The 17,197-nt window shown below is 41.5% G+C and overlaps 1 protein-coding gene across 4 annotated transcripts in view; it reads right to left on the bottom strand.

Annotated features, from left to right (window-relative positions):
- The window catches only part of ME3 (malic enzyme 3), a 124,264-nt gene that overhangs the window by 77,209 nt on the left and 29,858 nt on the right, over positions 1-17,197 (bottom strand). Inside the window, exons 1-2 of one of the 4 annotated variants that reach the window (XM_013199811.3) lie at positions 12,607-12,636; positions 11,869-12,015 (exon numbers count right to left, since the gene is read on the bottom strand). The exons of 2 other annotated variants lie outside the window; for them this stretch is intronic. In XM_013199811.3, coding sequence (XP_013055265.3) covers positions 11,869-12,015; positions 12,607-12,621 — 162 coding nt within the window. In that variant the 5' untranslated portion in view covers positions 12,622-12,636. Of the gene's footprint in view, positions 1-11,868; positions 12,016-12,606; positions 12,637-17,197 lie in introns of those variants that run through there. One more of the 4 variants, XM_013199812.3, reaches the window with a different exon arrangement.

The raw sequence follows: 17,197 nt of genomic DNA, 5'->3' as shown, positions 1-17,197 counted from the left end.
CATTGAAAACCAGCAGTCTAAACAACTGTTAAAAGATAGTTGCTGTTCCAAGCAGGGTATATTTGCATGCTCAGAAATCAAATATTTGAATCCCTGAGGACATTATTCTCATCACTTATTCATTTCTAAAGTAAAAAAAAAAAAAGGCAACATAAGGACCCTTCTTAGATCTCAAAGAAACCCAAACTGTTCCACACAGCACCCTGTGTGTCAGTGGGAGACCAGGGTAACGCAGGTCACAAGGCTGTAAGATGTTTGGGATGGCACTGCACTGAAGGGTACAGGAGGCTCATGGTAAAACTCCATCTCCACGGAGGTTGTACGTCAGTCCTACTACACTCATTCACAAATTTTGGGAATGCACCATGATCCTCTGAATATGACATGCAGTAAATAATAAGTTCAATATGATCTCAATTCCCCCAATAGCTCTCTTTCCATATACATTTTATTGCGAGCACAAAGATACTTCAGCTTTCCAACGCTGCTGCCATGCAAAGTTCACAAGTTGAATTTCATGGTCTGTGGCTGAAGCGTGCAAAATGAGTTTTCAGTTTTACTGCACCAAAGGGAAGTTTTTTTTTTTCCAGACTGCAGAATAACTACAGCCAAACAGGGATGTTTAGTTTCTGCCTTGCAGGAAGGACTGAGAAGCACGCACATAGCATGCTCCTGCCAGCACAGCTCTTCAGGGAGGTCACAGGCTAAAGGTTTACAGAATTTTCCCTAAAATGAGAAAGGAATTAATTCATTGTTTCCATACAGGACAAAAGGTTAAAGAAAGACTCTCAAAGGCCAGGGCTCTGAGGTAAGCTAATGGAGCCTACCAAATATTCGGCAAACTTCCTTCTCTTCTTGAATTATGATAGCACCTTAGGGTGTCTGAGCCAGGGAGGCAAGGGAGGTTGTTCTGGTGGTGGTACTGGCAGAGCAAATACCTGCCCCAAATAGCTTATAAAGCATAAAAAGTGCTAAGTGGTAGAGGCATGCAGGAAAGCATAAATACGTACCTGCAAGACAAGCAACGATTTTGATATATCAGTAGGCTAACTTGGTAAGGTTGGTTTTGAAAGCTTGTTAGTGTAACAGCTTTGGTGATACTCAGAGGAAGTTCCTTCTAATGTGGGGGGAATGAGGGGAGAAAACAGAAAATATAACAAGGGAACTACTGAGGCTCATGTTGCAGGCTGGTTTGAATGGGGAATCAATATCTTGACAACAAATAAAAAGAGCCATGCAACGATAATCACCTGTGAATGACTCATACAGCAATGACTGCTTTGATTCACTACAGAAAAGTGGACAAAGAATAGCAGCACGTAGAAAGGCAATGAACAACGCTTAAATGCTTTCGGTTAATTCAGATACAGAATGATAAAAAGCCTGTATGAAATTATAGCTGTGTGAAATTTTCATGTAAGAAAGACCATACAGCAGAGATGCTAAGCAAAAAGCAGTTGGCAACACGCAGACACACTGAGTGCAACCTTTAGAGCGACCCAAGGTACAGGCCAAGCATCAGGAAGGAGGATGCTGCTGCTTACGGGGATCCAGCAAGAAAGTAGGGGACAAAATATCAACTTCTCTACCTTAGGTACACAGGAGCAAGCTAATGGCTAGACACCCCTTAGGATATCCCAGATAAGACTGTATCTGAATTAGGCTAAAACTGTAGTTTGGAGATAAAGGGGAAAAGTTTGGAAAGAAATTTGGGGATGGAGAAATATAAGAGAGACACATAGTGACAGTAGTTGCATTTGTAGTTATGGTTAAGATCTCTCAAAGATCAAACAAAAAAGAACAGAGAAAGGAGCAAATGACAGAAGATCCTCCACCAAGAAGCCAACCAGTGAAAAGAAATTAAAAATGTGAAGAGAGAAGTATGAGTAGAAGCAACTAGTCACAGGAGGCAAAGGACTTAAGAAAAAAAGATGCCATGGACTTGTTCAAGGTGGTTGACAATAAGATAGTGGTAAGTAGAACAGATAAAATCCTGACTTTGAACAGCTCCTAAGGAGAGGTCATTAGAAACATTGCTTCCAGCAGTAGAACACTGCATGTATCAGATGGTTATTTAGAGCACAGAGAAATGATGCATTCAAACTTTTATTAAAAATGGAGAAACTCCCACATCACCAGGATCTGGTCCACTAACTTTCAATTCCTAATGTTACAGCCATGCTGTCTGAAAACAAAAGCAAAAACAAAAAACTGGGGGATTTATGCCTTTCCTAAGGGCACAGCTTAGCTGCAACTTGGAGATGGGGAGAAACATGGATGAAAAACACAAGAAAAGCACAGAAAGGGTGCAGTAGAGCCAATGGAATAAAAATACCCCAGGAGTGAGCAACTCCTGTCCCATGCAAACAGGTCAAACGTGAATGCAAAAGCCTTGTGTCAGCCTTGAAACAGCCATAAGGTACGGGGTCTGGCTTAGTCTCTTTTTCTCTGAAGTTCTTCTACTCCTTATAAGTAAATTCTTAGCTTTCAAAAGCCTTGCTGAGGAATCCGTCCTGTCCAAAAGCTACACGTCTCTGCGCTGGGCTTTACGTGGAGCCTGCAAATGAGGCAAGAACACCATGCAGGGGTGGGTCTGGTAGGAACTGGGACAAGGTCACAAGTGGAGCCAAACCCTCACGTAGCTAATGGCACGGCAGAAGGCAGCCATCAAGAGAGGAGATCCTCTGCAGTTCAGGGTCCCTGCCTCTTTCTTTCTTGCTCTTTTGATTCCTTCTGAATCCTGCACAGCTCATCACTGCGATTCTTAGATCCAGGGCCAAAGCAATTTGAATGCTCGTAACACGCAAGTTATTGAACACTTCTCCCAATAGCACGCATCCTTCTTTATAGTCCCCTCGACTAACATAGGCCCTTCCCAATTCACAACCTATAGGACTGCATATTTTAAAAGGATATTCATCCTGTATTAAAAAAGCATGCCTTAACTGTAGCCAGATGTCAGCTGAACTCTGCAAAAAGCTTTTTCTACCGCTGCCACTTGGTTTACTCTTACATCTGTTGCGTAGCTCAGGAATTAGTAGAATGTAAAATGTTTTATGAATTCCCTCCACTCTCATTCAGTGTTAATATATACAACATGTTTTTCTAAAACCACATGCACACTTTTTCCCATTTCTTTTAATTTATTTGCATAGCTTAACTCCCAAAGCTAACTTGGAAAATTCACAGAAATTGGAGACAAATTCCATCCACCTATATAAAAGTTCAGCCTATTTCTAGTTCTAGGGAAGATCAGCTCCAAAGGGTGAAATCTGACCTTACTGAAGTTAATGGCAAAGCTTTGAGGGGCTTCATTAAAAGCAAGTTTGACCCCAAACTACCCCCAGGACTCTTCCCTCATACCTTTTATTTGTGGTTGAGGCATACTATCCACTTTATATGAATGTGTTTGAATTAGTATTCAGGATGTTAAAGCTCCTTGGACCATACTTAAGTCTATACATACCGTGATGGCATCACGTTGGAATTATTAGCATCATTTTTTTTTCCCCTTGATGGTTCTTTTATGCCTGAGACTGAACTTTCCAATTTGTTTTCTCTCTTCCAATCCCAAGAAGTAAGCACAGGTGTCAAATCTACCAAAATAAATACCAAATTATCTTGGTCTTTTATTTTGTGGAAATGAGCAAGAGAAAAATGACAAAGTGCAATTACCATCTTATTCCCTACTGTGCAAAGCCCCAATTGCTTCATATTCTGCACAAATAGTAATTTTTTATATTTATTTTTTGCTAAAGTGATTTGCTAAGTGATCTGACCTGATTCCAATTTTTTCCTTGGTTAGAAAGGTGGTTGTTTGATGCATTGAAGGACAGAGAAAGCAAGTGCTCAGAGCTGTTTATAGAGCCCAGACTTAACAAGAAGGGTTATGAAAATCACAGAACAGGAATTTGCTCTTCTGGGTGCTGCATTTCCATCATTCAGATCTCAGACTGTGCTTGCAGCGTGAGCATAAATATACCTCATGTCACCCTCACTCCTTTATTGAGTGGCCACCTCTGGCCAGGAGGGCCGCATCTTTTCTGCAAACACAGTGCCCCAGTTAAGACACAGCACCCGCTCAACGCAACAGGACAAAGAGGTTTACTAAACGTGTCTTGCGAATGACACCACAGTGTACACATCCTAGTATGACTTTTTTTTCACAACAGCATGACATTGTTGTCTTGTGTTTGGTTTGAGATCCATCACACCACCCCCTCTAGTTTCCTGCAGAACTGCTCTCTGGCTGGGTTTCTTCCCTCATTCTGAGCTTGCGCTGTTAATCATTGCAAATCAACTTTGCATGTATGCTTTTTTCACTTAATTTCTCCCGTTTGTGCAAATTATTTTGAATTCTAGTTCTGCCCTCTGATGTGCTCACAGACCCTCCAGAGCTCATTACCATCAGCAATGTAATGAGCAAATGCAATGCTCAATTGCTTAACTTCAGAAATCACTGTTAACTCTGAGCCTAAAATATGCAGAAAGCAGTAAAGCCCAGAGAAAAAGAGACCTCTTTTATATCACTGCTAGCATCTGAATTTCTAACAACCTACTCAGAGGAATAATTTCTCAACTTCTGTCTTCTACCACAGCAAAGTGTGTGGGAGCGTGATGGGAGGTTCCTTTAGTTTCAGTATATTCAGGAAAGGGAAGCATTGCTTTCAGTACCAACAGAATTCACATGTTCTCGAGCACCAGCCACCATCAGCATCTGATAAATGCACGTTGCTTAACCCTCCCCAGAGCATGAAGAGCTGGAGAGAGGGGTGGGTAGAGTCCATGGGGAGGCAACACACCTATGGATTCATTTTACTCTATCATTTCTAGGTATTGCATCCAAAATATGCAGAGCACAAGTTGTTCAGGCAAACAAAAAATAAGTGTTGGAACTGCCACTACCAGAAACACTGACTACACCTCACATTTCAGGAGCCCTGAAACTCAACTGCATGTTTCAAATAGCAGCAGGTCCCCATTAGAAGGAGAGTTAGCTCAAAGGCTACCACCACAGTACCTCCGCACTGCACTCTTCAGGGGGAACAATGAAGAATTGGAAAAGGCAACATGGAAACTGTAGTTTGCTTTACTTCGCGGGTCAAGATCATTATAAAAGTATAAAAATGAGGTGTTTTTATACTTTTGTAAAAGTATAAAAAACACTGCGCACTTCAGTGCTTTTTTCCACTTCTCCCTCCGTCTCAGGGCTGCCACTGCCGCCTCGTCAGTGCCTGGCTCTAGAAGCACAGCACAGACACATCAGCCCTGGCCTCACCTCCTCAGCCCCACTCCTCCAACCTGTAAGCAAAGCTCTGTGCTACACTCTGATTCAAGCAGAGACTGTTATGGACTGTACTTCTTCCCGGAGTCAAGGTTTACAACCCTATAACCTTCCAAACCCATCTCATGTGACCCCGAATACTTTTTTGACCATCGTATTAAGTTTTAGCTTCAACAATGTCCAGAGTTTCATGGGTTTTATAAACAAATACCAGGTTTTGCAGCTCCACTTCTGAAACTGCCTCACACTGGTGTGCGTGTGTGTGTGAAAGGGCAGCAACAAATATGTTTAGAAGCCTCACTTTATGATGAGTCACAGCAGGATTTTTACTGCACCGAAGTGAGAGACATAGCTAAAACATCTGAATACTTCAGATTTCTGTATGCCGTGGCGTAGGAAGAAATTTGCAAACAAATCAGGTACCTTACCAAACAAAGGACAGAGCTGGGTCAGGGCAGGTCAAATAGCTAAACCTCGCTTTTCAAGCCAAACTGATCTGAATTCAAACCAATGATGTCCAATTCTGTAATTTACAGCTTAGTAGCATCTCCCACTGGAATGTCAAAACAGCAAGTCAATGCCTAGTCCAGTGTTTTCACATTTCCCTAATGGAGCTATTCACACGCTGAACAAAGCCTGAAAGGAAGCAGGGTAGGGGAAAAAAGTATGAATCTCACTAAATATTCAGTATTTAAAATGCAGGTCAGAGAACACAATTGAGTTTAATTAGAAAAATAAAATGGGATCCTGCATGTTAATGCACTTGCTCACTGCTTGGGTTCATTTCAAAGTGTTTCTATTTCTTTGTCCTTGGAGACATTTGTGTTTGTATGTAACAAAGAAGATAAAAAATGACAGGAAATGTTTGTTCTGGGTGTATCTGTGTAAATCTGCTTGCAGCAAAGATGTTATTGCAGCCCTCCATTACAGCACTGAGTTCATGAAACAGGAATGGTTGGACACCCAGCGCCGCACGAACCCTCTTTCCTGGAAAGCCCTTACCAAGTTGCATCTGTTGAAAAAATTAAGTTTCCAGTGCACTGGCTTTTGGCTTCTACAATTTCAGAAAATGGTGTGAGAATTAGAGCAGTAATACAGACCTGTGCCACAACATGCCTGGAAATAATTTTTCCTTCGAAAAAAATAAAAATTAAGGAAAACACCACAAAAACAAAACTGAAAAAAAGGTTTTTCAGTGCTTGTGGGCCAATTCCCAGCTGTAGTATATAGCAAGTCTGCTGAAATGCACACAAGCAGTCATGGCAGACTTAAAAAATAAAACTACATGTTTTTTATCATTATAATAATATCATTTCCGGAAATCATTCAGTGAAATACTGAAAGGAGAAAGTCCTACGAATGTGAAGCATATCTACATGAAGCTGATCAACTCCTGTTGATGCTGAGTATGACTATAGCGAAATATATTGAGTAGCTTTCTTATAAAGAATTTTCCCAACCCTCTAGTGCTCTTCACTATCTTCTTTACAAAAGTTATCATATGACATAAGCCGGCAATTTTTATAGCTTGATTTAATAAATTTTCTATAATCAATAAATAAGGATCTGTTATGCTTCTATTTCCTTCAATTTCTGACTTCTTTGGAAAAAGACAGGGAGCAGAAATCACAGCTGCATTAAACACTATGAAATGTAGTCAAGAAATAGTTCAGGCTATATCAAGCCAGGACTGACCTGAAGGGAAAATATGAGAGGCTGATTCTTAGTATCTGTATGAAAGATTGCCCTCTTTCCTTGACTGAAGACACATTATAAAAAATACACATATGAGTACAAGGAAAAGAAATGAAATAATGACTTGTGGCAAACAGTATCTGTCTAGGTTTGCAACTGATCTGGAAAATAGACCAACAGGAATGGCCTGAAAAAACTGACTGTTTACAAAGTACTCCTGTTTTCCTGTTGCCTGTCTAATCAAAAAGTTTCAATGCTAAACCAATGCATTACTTCTCAAACTTTCCACACGGAGATCTCTGTGTCCTCACCAAGACCTCTCCTGGTTGTCTTCGGCCTTCCTGGCTAGAAAATACCTCTTCTATTTGCACAGTGCAGGAAGGGATGGAGAGTTGGAATCCCAGCGCTCGTGCACGCAAAGAATTCAACTGGAATCAAAACAGATTATGAACAGAAGATTGACCATGGAGATACTTGTTATTTCAGCTGAGTGAAATGCAAATATACCAAGAGGCAGCAAACATACTCACATGGACAATAAGCTCATTAGCAGCAAATGTAAATCAGATTTCAGAAGAAACCTTCAAATCCATTTTAAGGAATTACCCACAGATCATAGAATATCCTGAGCTGGAAGGGACCCACAAGGATCATTGAGTCCAACTCCTGGCTCCACACAGGACCACCCAAAATCAGACCCTTTGTCTCAGAGCATTGTCCAAACACTTCTTGAACTTGGGCAGCTCGGTGCCGTGACCACTGCCCTGGGGAGCCTGTCCCAGTGCCCGACCACCCTCTGGGTGCAGAACCTTTCCCTAACACCCAGCCTGACCCTCCCCTGTCCCAGCCCCATGCCGTTCCCTTGGGTCCTGTCGCTGTCCCCAGAGAGCAGAGCTCAGCGCCTGCCCCTCCGCTCCCCTCGTGAGGGAGCTGCAGGCCGCCATGAGGCCTCCCCTCAGCCTGCTCTTCTCCTCTAGATATAGACATAAAAATTAAATACGCATATCAGAGAAACATATTGTGGTGAACATCAAGAAGAACACGATCTTCACTTCTTCATGACTGCCTCAACCTCAAGAGCAAATGTGAGGCTGGGATATGGACAAGGGATTGTCCTGTTTTGTGTAACAGCCACTTGTATCACGGTCAGCATACAGTCCATGAAAGTCCTAGCTTGTGTTGCTTCATCCTGGAAAAAGCTAGAAACAAGTGCCTGTTTATTGAAATAACTGAAGCCCCAGTTCAATGCATTTGGTCAGCAGTTGCGGTTGGCTCATTCCCCTTGGTATGACCCAACACCTTGGGAGAGTCCATTGCTTGCTGGTGTCCTACCCATGATGAGTACATTGCGGAACCAGCTACAGGGACCTTTCTGAGCGTTACTTTAGAGGACGACTCATCCTAGACAGGACCAGCTGCAGCTAAAGGCTTTCCCATGAAGGTCATTCCTTTCCCACACGGACTGCGCACACTTGAGATGTCTCAGAAAGGACTCGACCAAGGCTTACCACTCTGCTTCCCATCTTCACAGAATCACAGAATTGAAGGGGTTGGAAGGGACCTCGAAAGATCATCGGGTCCAACCCCCCTGCCAAAGCAGGTTCCTTAGAACAAGATCTTCTTCCCCTCATTCTCTCCTGTGGTCACCAACAAATCCCATGTCATTGGAGGAGTCAGCTTGGACACCACAAGGGAAATTCCAAGTGGATTTGCCTAGCTGCTTCCTAGGATGGACTCACAGAGCTGAGGCTCTCTCCAGGCACCCTCATCAGCACACACTGCTCTTCAGAGACGCAAACTGAAACCTGAGAGAGATGTTAACCACCTCGTTTGGGTCAAGCCTTACCAAAGGGTACTGGCCCAAGCAAAACCAGAATCTGCTTCTACATCCTTCCCCTCCTCATTTATGACTGAGGATTTTATTTGGCTTGCAGATGCCTGTCTGCTTGTACTCTCTCTGTATAAGAGAAGTTCCCCTGCCTGCCCATACTGATGTACAGCTGTGGTTCAGGACAGATTTCACTCACCAGCAGCACAGCAGGAATTTGATGACTGCATTTTTCTTTCCCAAATGGAAGACAAAAGCTACCAAGTGTTTCTGATGCTTTGAACCTTGCAGACAAACTTAGGAAAAAAGAATCTCATTACTTGGGACATATTTTACCTCCTGCAAAGGGTGAAACAGGCCAAGTGCAGAGAGAGCTTAAAAAAAAAAAAAAGGCACAAAAAAAAACAGAAAAAAAAAGAAAAAACGGAAAAAAAAATCTATCCCACCCCTGTAAACTCACTCAAGCCTAAAGCATTACCCAGCATTTCCAGAGATCTCCCACTGTGGGGAGCTACAGACCACAGTGCCTTCAACTCACCCAGACTGAGAGAAAACGAGGAGGCTTTAATAGAGCAGGTAAGAGCTGGATGTTAGGGTTTCCTCCTGGAGAATGTATAACAAATGCTGTGGTGAACAGGGAGTCAAAAGAGATGCAAACCCCCATGCCAGAGCCAAACGGGTCCCATGAGCAAGCTGCTGGCACATCCAGTATTGCATATCCCCCAGACAGCCTCAGGTAGCTGATGCCCTGGAAGAATGTCAGCTCTTTCCTTCTTCACAAATGCTCCTGGCTCTTTGTGTGCTGCTCCTGATAGCTGAATTCCCTTCCCGACCCCCAGCAGGCGATCGGTTTAGGCATGTGCCCTGAATGGCAGCGTGCTATTCCAGCCAAAACAGGCTTTTTTAAATCATTCACATTGACACCAGGTCGTGAGCAATCGCTAAGAAAAAATGTGCTTGTGTTAAGCTACTGCCTTGGTAGAAAAGCTCATAGCTATAAACAGATGACCCTTTTACACCTAGTAGAGAGCAATGAGAAAGAATAAATAACTGCCAGAGGTACACTTGAATGAAGTGAGATGAAGTAGCACAAGGATTTCAGCATGAGCTGAATGCGTAACAGACAGCTGAACGCAGACACGGCATTTAGGGGTCCCAACAAAAAGCCTTTACAGAAATAAGGGATGGTGAACACAGAAAGCCACAGCGGAGTGGCAGCGAGTCAGCCACAAGCAGAAGTGAAGACGTTGCTCCTTACGATACCTCCAGGGCTGACAGGCATTTGAAGATTTAGCTGGAATATCCACTCACCTACAAGACTCTACAGTGCACGACGACACTGACCTCTCAAAAGGTCAAATTCTTAATAAGCAGCAGAGTGAAGAAAGCACAAGAAACAGCCTGTTTCTCAAATTCCAAGCAGGCCAAATTCATCCCTGTCAGCAGCAGAGCTGTGTCTGCTGGTACCAGCCTCGGCCCTGCCTGGAGTTGGTGTTGGCTGAATTGGATCCAACAGTTCCAAGAAGGTTTTGTTGGTTCTTACACTCTACCCCCAAACTGCTATTATTTTTCCACCTTTTGGTTTAACAATAACAAAATAAAGACACAGTGCAAAGAACAAAGGCCAAATAAACGAAAGTTGTTCCATCTGATATGGATACTGATGGAGATGATACATACGGAGACCTCATTTTCTGGCAGGAAAGGCTGTTTAAGTTGGTTTGTTTAAATTCAGAATACAGGCCACAGGTATACAAAAAGCATTCACAGATACAGTTGCAAAGGCATTATGATCCCCATAGCTTACCAGGTTGAACAGGTAAGTACTTCAGAAGGTTATACAAGTATAACCTGCAGAAGGTTATACAAGTATAAAATCCTTTTTTCCAGTATGTTCACTGTGTCTGCTGTATTTTCACAGCCAGTGTATATTTGTTGAAAATATGAGACCCTATGATTCAGCAGAAGCACTAATGCTATGCAACACGCATAAAATGAGGCTGAATTTATATCAGTTCCTCCCTTCCATCTGCCATACTGCCTCTCATGTCTATCGCCTGCTCCTACTTCGAAACCTCTCCTCTCCCTCTCTCTGCAGCTGATTTAGGTAGATCAGCTGGTGGCATCAACTTTCTGTACTTTTAGGTGGTTCAGTCTATACAAGTCACAGAAACATGACCTAACGACAAAGCTGCATTTAATTGTTTGCACATTACTTCAGAGAGAGTAAGCACCTTGAAGCAAAGAGGTTTTTTTCTAAACACCTGCAGAGCGTGGTGGACCACAGCACTGCAGCACCAAAACACTAGCCCTAAGCCTCTCTCAACCACTGTGGGAATGGCTTAGAGCTTTACTGAGTACATATAGCCTAAAATAGGATAACTGCATTCCTGGCAATAGCTGAAGAGCTCTTAAGTAAACAGTTTCAGGGGAAAGTTGGTGAAAGGAGACAACAAACACACATTTCAAATCTCTGGACACTGCTGTCCGTGTTTATGATAAGCTGCAGCAATTTTTTTTGCTCTCCTCCTACCACTTCTACAGCCCCGTGTTCAGTTTCCTTGGCTACATTAGCATCGCAGAAGATGCAGTAGGTATTTATCTGTAGGATTGCCCCAAAGTCAGGAAATATTAGCATAAAAGCATGCACAAACTTCTCATTAATTTCAGTAGAATTGAAATCATGCTGACATGAGGCCACAGTTTACGTCTTGGTCTGGTTCTAACTAGTGCAAGTGGTTTTTCTTCCATAATTGTATACAGGCATATACACAGCTGTGGAAGTGGATGTGGATAGGAAATATGCTAGCTGTAAAACTCTTTAAGAGAAAAAATGGTTGGTTAATAATCATTTATCTCTCAATAGCAATAGGTATTTTAGCCTAGGCTTTAGATGAAAATTAAGAGTATGAAGATATTAGAGATTTATTACCTTTTGCTGTTAAAGGAGTTAAACTTTCTGTGTCCTATACATTAAAACGAAAACAAAACAAACAAACCGCTACATTTTCATATAAAATGTGCATGGCCAGAATGGATGGCAAATACAGTGGCAACTCACAGACGAGACAGAGTCCAGACACCAGAGTGACACTGTGAATCTTCTAGATTTTAAAGTCCCTGTAGGAACTGCCTTCCTGGAGATTCCGAGTGCTACTCTAATATAAATGTAGCATTCACAGTGCATATCGAGCTTCTGTATTTTCATCTGCAAAAGGAAACAAACTGTGGAATTGGCAGAACATAATCTTCTTATGCCTTTAGGAGAACACACTCAAATGCAACAAAACAATCCATGGTTGCTGTAACAGCAAAATCCCCAAAGGAATACAAAGGGAGGGTGGGCAGATGGGGGGAGTAATTTAGGATGGGACTCAATGCCAAATCTGTCAGATATGTTACTATACTGCGTGTGAAGTATGAAATGTTTGCAGCAAGCTCCACAGGATAAATCCAAAGACATTTGAGCGCATTTAAACATCCTGGGTCTTCTGAAGGCTGTAAACAGGAAAAATCAGCTTAAAGCCAGAAAAGATATGGTAACAGAGGAACACAGTGCAGAGGATGTTACACAAGGTCAGCAAGGCTTGGAGGCTTGGAGAAGCCCAGCCTAGAAGCAGCATGGAGGAATGGTACCCTCCCAGAGCCCGGATGCGAAGGGAAGAAAGATATACATTTTCAACACATATTTAATGCAAGTCCTAAAGCAGAATTCCTTTTGGAAAATACTCAGACAAGAAGCCTAAAATAACAGACAAAGGAGGAAATATCATCCCATCTACAGAAGGCCAAGTCTCACCCCAAGCGACTTCATGGTCCTGCAGTTACCTCAGGTAACAGAGAAGACAGACAGCTCTTTAGCAAACCTGCAAGGTCAGCTGCTTTGCACCAAGACACAGGCACTGAAAAGGAAGGATGTTTGCTAAATACTCTCTACAAGTACATTTTTTTATGGTTTTCTTTTGTAGCTATTCATAGTACATTGCAATCACAATTTATGATTATTCTATCTAACCTGATCTAGCGAAAAATGTCCCTGCCCATGGCAGGGGGATTGGACTAGGTAATCTTGGGAGGTTCTGTCCAACCCAAACCATTCTATGATTCTATGAAGAATCTCATCTGGCCAATCTAATTCTTACCATTTATTTTCATCTGGTAAAAAAGCTATCTCCCAGTGACTTGCCAGTCACAGGGCACCTTTGGAAGTAGCAGTTCATTAAACAGAGTGAAATGGCAGATACTCTCAGACATAAATTAACTAGTTCTTTAAAGCTGGAGATAAGCTTTGTACCTTCCTGCAAACAGCTGCTTTAGGGGCTGGTGAGACAACAAACTTCTTCAGGTCTCCTCAGTGAGTGACAAACCATGGCCTAAAGGCAAAGAGCAGGAGTCTGAAATCAGCTACTGACCCTGAAAACACTGTCTCATTCCATCATTCAGAAATTAATATGTTTAAACTAAATGTCCTGGGAAGAAAAAGTCATTTGAAGGACAGTTTTAAAAGTGTGTTTTTTCAGAACTTTGGGCTCGTTTTTAAATCACTTGCTAGGCATCTTATAAAATTACCCACTTTTACAGTTTACTTTTTTTTTTTTTTACAGTTTACAGTTTACTTTTACTTTAAAATTACCCACCATTACAGAGGTAGTGCACTACTGAGTCTAAAAGTTGGTGTGTGCTTCAGAGACCTAAGTCTACTCAAGAGCCTCTACTAGTATTTTAATGACAAGCGCATTGCCCTGAGACAAGACAAACATTTCTTTGCCAAGTGCAACCAACCTTCACATTCTGACTGCAAAATTTCATTTTTTAGCATTTTTCATGGTTTTCAAACACAAGCGTTTGTAATTATTTTATTATCTACATCAACACTTTAGTATATAAATTAAAATTAATTAGTTAAGCTCAGGATCTTGCCTAGCAGCATTTCCTGTTCAGTGATTCACATCAGCTGGGCTGATCCTTATTGGAATGCCCGAAATCTTTAATTGTGTTGCACGTGAACACAACAGGATCTTATGTTCATGGCAGTGATTTAACGTCCACTCCCCTTTAATGAAGTAAGTCTTTGAAGTGATCCACGGAGAAAAAGATAACAGTCCTAATACTTTGGACAATACGGCTTAAGGGAGTCCCTTTACTGATCAGCATAAGCCCCGATACTTCTGCAACAACTCTCATAGCAAATAAATGTCAGCAACAGTTGGGCTTGTTTGGAAATGAGTTCTGCTCTCCTTCTGGCAACAAACAGCTTAGGGACCAGTTTTTTTCTTGAAATAGTGAGCTTGCTTCTCAACAGATTTTGATACCACTTACCAGCAACACCTGGAGCAACTCCACTAACATGAATAGCATAACAACAGGGTAAAATCAGGCTAAGTGAAAATATATACTCAGGAATACAGACATTAAAAGTTTTGTGTCTATTTATAGGAGATCCAAGCTTGGCCTGGTTGATCTAACTCTCATGTGTATTCATAAAAAGCAAGTAGGTACAATGCAGGAGATGAACAACGTGAACTTGAAAGAGAATGTTCACTGAAATATTTTTGGCTGCTTCTAATCTCATCATCTCTTATTTACCTAGTGAATGCAAATTGCTTTAATATTATTTTTCCCTCAATACCAATAAACTTGAAAATGCCTTTACTCAAGCACGTCCTTCTTCTCTGCCAGGTTTATAACACCCTTTAGAAGAATACAAATGATCTGCAGGCTGTACCGTATACCTGCATGAAAGAGCACAACTTTACTGTTCTCGCATTCCAATCTAAATGAACCCAAATCTGCTGCAGTCTGGAAACTAAGAGGGGCCATTTAATCAGTAACGAATATGGCCACAGGCTCCTGAACTGGAACTACACTATTTCTGGCCGGTACCTAAGCAGGTAAACTCAAGACTCTCTATACACATTTGTTTAGATACAATGTGTGTCTACCAAATAAAAAAAAGAAAAAGAAAAAAAAAGAAAAAGAAAAAAAAGAAGAAGAACAGTCAGATATTCAGTTGGTGAAAATATTCAACTGGAAACCTGGAAACTCCTGAAAGCAAAGTCTTCTTGAACATTATTAATAGCAGGAACAAGGTAATTCTTCCATCAGCACCTTAACTCTCAGGATCCACTCCAGTTTGCCATCTCGTTGTAAGAGCAGTAATCTGGTGTGCAGCAGATCCGAGTTCAGTTTGCTAGGTACGACAACAAATTCCCTGATGAGGCACTTAGACCATTTTCAAAATTGTCAGTAATTTTGAGTGCCTATTTTGAAACATTCTGTGTCTGAATTTTAGATACTTTTCAGGAAGCTCAAGACATGGCAAGGACTTCAAAAGCAAACTGAAAACAGAAAGACCAAAACCAAACAAATAAACCCACACCATGTCAATTTAGGGGCATGGAAAACTTGTGACTTTTCATCTCCCTGTTTTAATTCCGGGGGGGGGGGGGGGGGGGGGGGGATGGTTCTTCCAAGAAGTAATCCATGAAAATTGTATTCTGCATTTCACAGATGCTGGGAAAACAAAAATTATCTTTGCCCATCCTTTCCATGTCACTCACAATTCTGTCAACGGAATAGTCCCAGTTGGGTCAATTGCTCCTTATGTGGAAGCCATTCTTCCCCCTGATCGTCCTTACTGCCCTTCTCTGGACCTCTGCCAGGCATCCCTTTGTGCAGGGCATTTATGAGCAAGCAGAACAGGGCAGATCTCAGCACAGATCCCTCCGTAACTTCACTGGCAACTTCTCTTCGTTCACTCCAAGACTTTGTTTCTTATTTCGTTAATTACTGACATAGAGACACATGGATATTTCCTGCTCTATCACTGCTGCTTTGTCTCCTAAAAAATCTTTGTGGAGGGCAGCATCAAAAATCTATCAAAATCCAATTAGACTGTATCAACCAAACCACATTTCCCTTCTTATTTGTGATCCCTTCAGTGATTTACAAACCATGCGGTTTTCTAAATATGCCTTTAGAGATGCCATACAGACTCTTCCCCAGCAGATTTTATTTGTCCAAGCATCTACTCATTCCATCCTTTATTAGACAGTCCCTGCTAATTTGCTGATGCAGGTGTTGCAGGCCTGTAGCTCCCCATGTTTCCGTGGAATCTTTTTACAATGGGCATCTGTTGTCTTCAGATACTGCGAAAGATTTAAGCGACAATAAGTATTACTGTAAGCAATGCAGCCACTTAATCCGAAATTTCCCTACAGCTCACAGTTGAACACCATCACAATTGCAGGATCTAGTGTATCATAACTTCTTCCATAGTAACTTCAATGTTGGACATTTTTTCTCCTGAATTTACCCCAGAAAACTCTACGGCACCTGTTTCTCCCCTGTTTCTTCTATAATGAATAGCAGTAAAAATAATTCAATTGGCTTCCCTGCAGTTGGGTGCCTATCATCTTCAACAGCTTCTTTTTAAACTGAGGTTGTCAACTGACCCTAAAGACTCTCGGGCTGGCTTTTGCTCTTGATATGTTTGAATAATTTTGTACTAGTTTTGAATCCTTTAGCTAATTGTTCCTTTTTTTTTTTTTTTTTTTTTTTTTGCTTTACATTTATGTATCTCTTCTGCAAGATATTACGATTTATTCCATTTTTATTCTTTGGATACAATTTCAGCTTTTCAAAGACTGCCTTCCCATCTTTTCATAACCTAAGTTACTTTGCTGTTCAGCCATACCTGCTGCCTTTGACCATTTTCCAAGCATTTCTTAAGAGGTGATTTATACCAGTGATTCTGGTGTGGTAGTGTTCAGCATCCCCATATCTCCTGTAAGGATTTAATTCTCTTAAAAGCCCTTTTTGACATCCTTTTATCAATTTTCCTCACACACATAGTTAACCTTATAAAAGCTGAGCACAACTGTGACATGCTCAACTGTGGGTTTTATCTTTGATGCTGGATCTAAAATACCTCATAGTCACTGATACTGAGCAGCACTTCAAAATGCAAAATTTTCAGCCTGACCTGGCACATTACTTAATGCCAAGCAAAGGACTGTATTTTTTTTTTGTAGAGTACCTTGATCTGCATGAAAGAATCACTGGTTGCATCTCTACATTTCATCTCTGGACAAATGTTAGACAATACATGAAATAACTGATGTGGTGGTAACTGGAATCTCCATGTGCAAATAGTATTTTCTGCCCCTGTGATCTCAGTGTGTGCAGATGCTGTTCCAGTCCTAGCAGAAGAGCAAATTACACAGACCATATATTCTATTTTTCCAACTTAAACATGAAATTTCAATTCACATTGTCTAGAATCTCTGACAACTCGTGCTACCTAGCCTGATCTTTAAAATATTTTGTGGGGTTAGCCTTTATTATTTTTTTTGGGAATGAGGTCAAACACCACAAATTCATGTCCAGAC

Source organism: Anser cygnoides, chromosome 1 (assembly GCF_040182565.1).
Source record: "Anser cygnoides isolate HZ-2024a breed goose chromosome 1, Taihu_goose_T2T_genome, whole genome shotgun sequence".
NCBI classification, from domain to species: Eukaryota; Metazoa; Chordata; class Aves; order Anseriformes; family Anatidae; genus Anser; species Anser cygnoides.
Note: the sequence above shows the minus strand (reverse complement) of the source record. Positions and strands in the feature narration are given on the sequence as shown.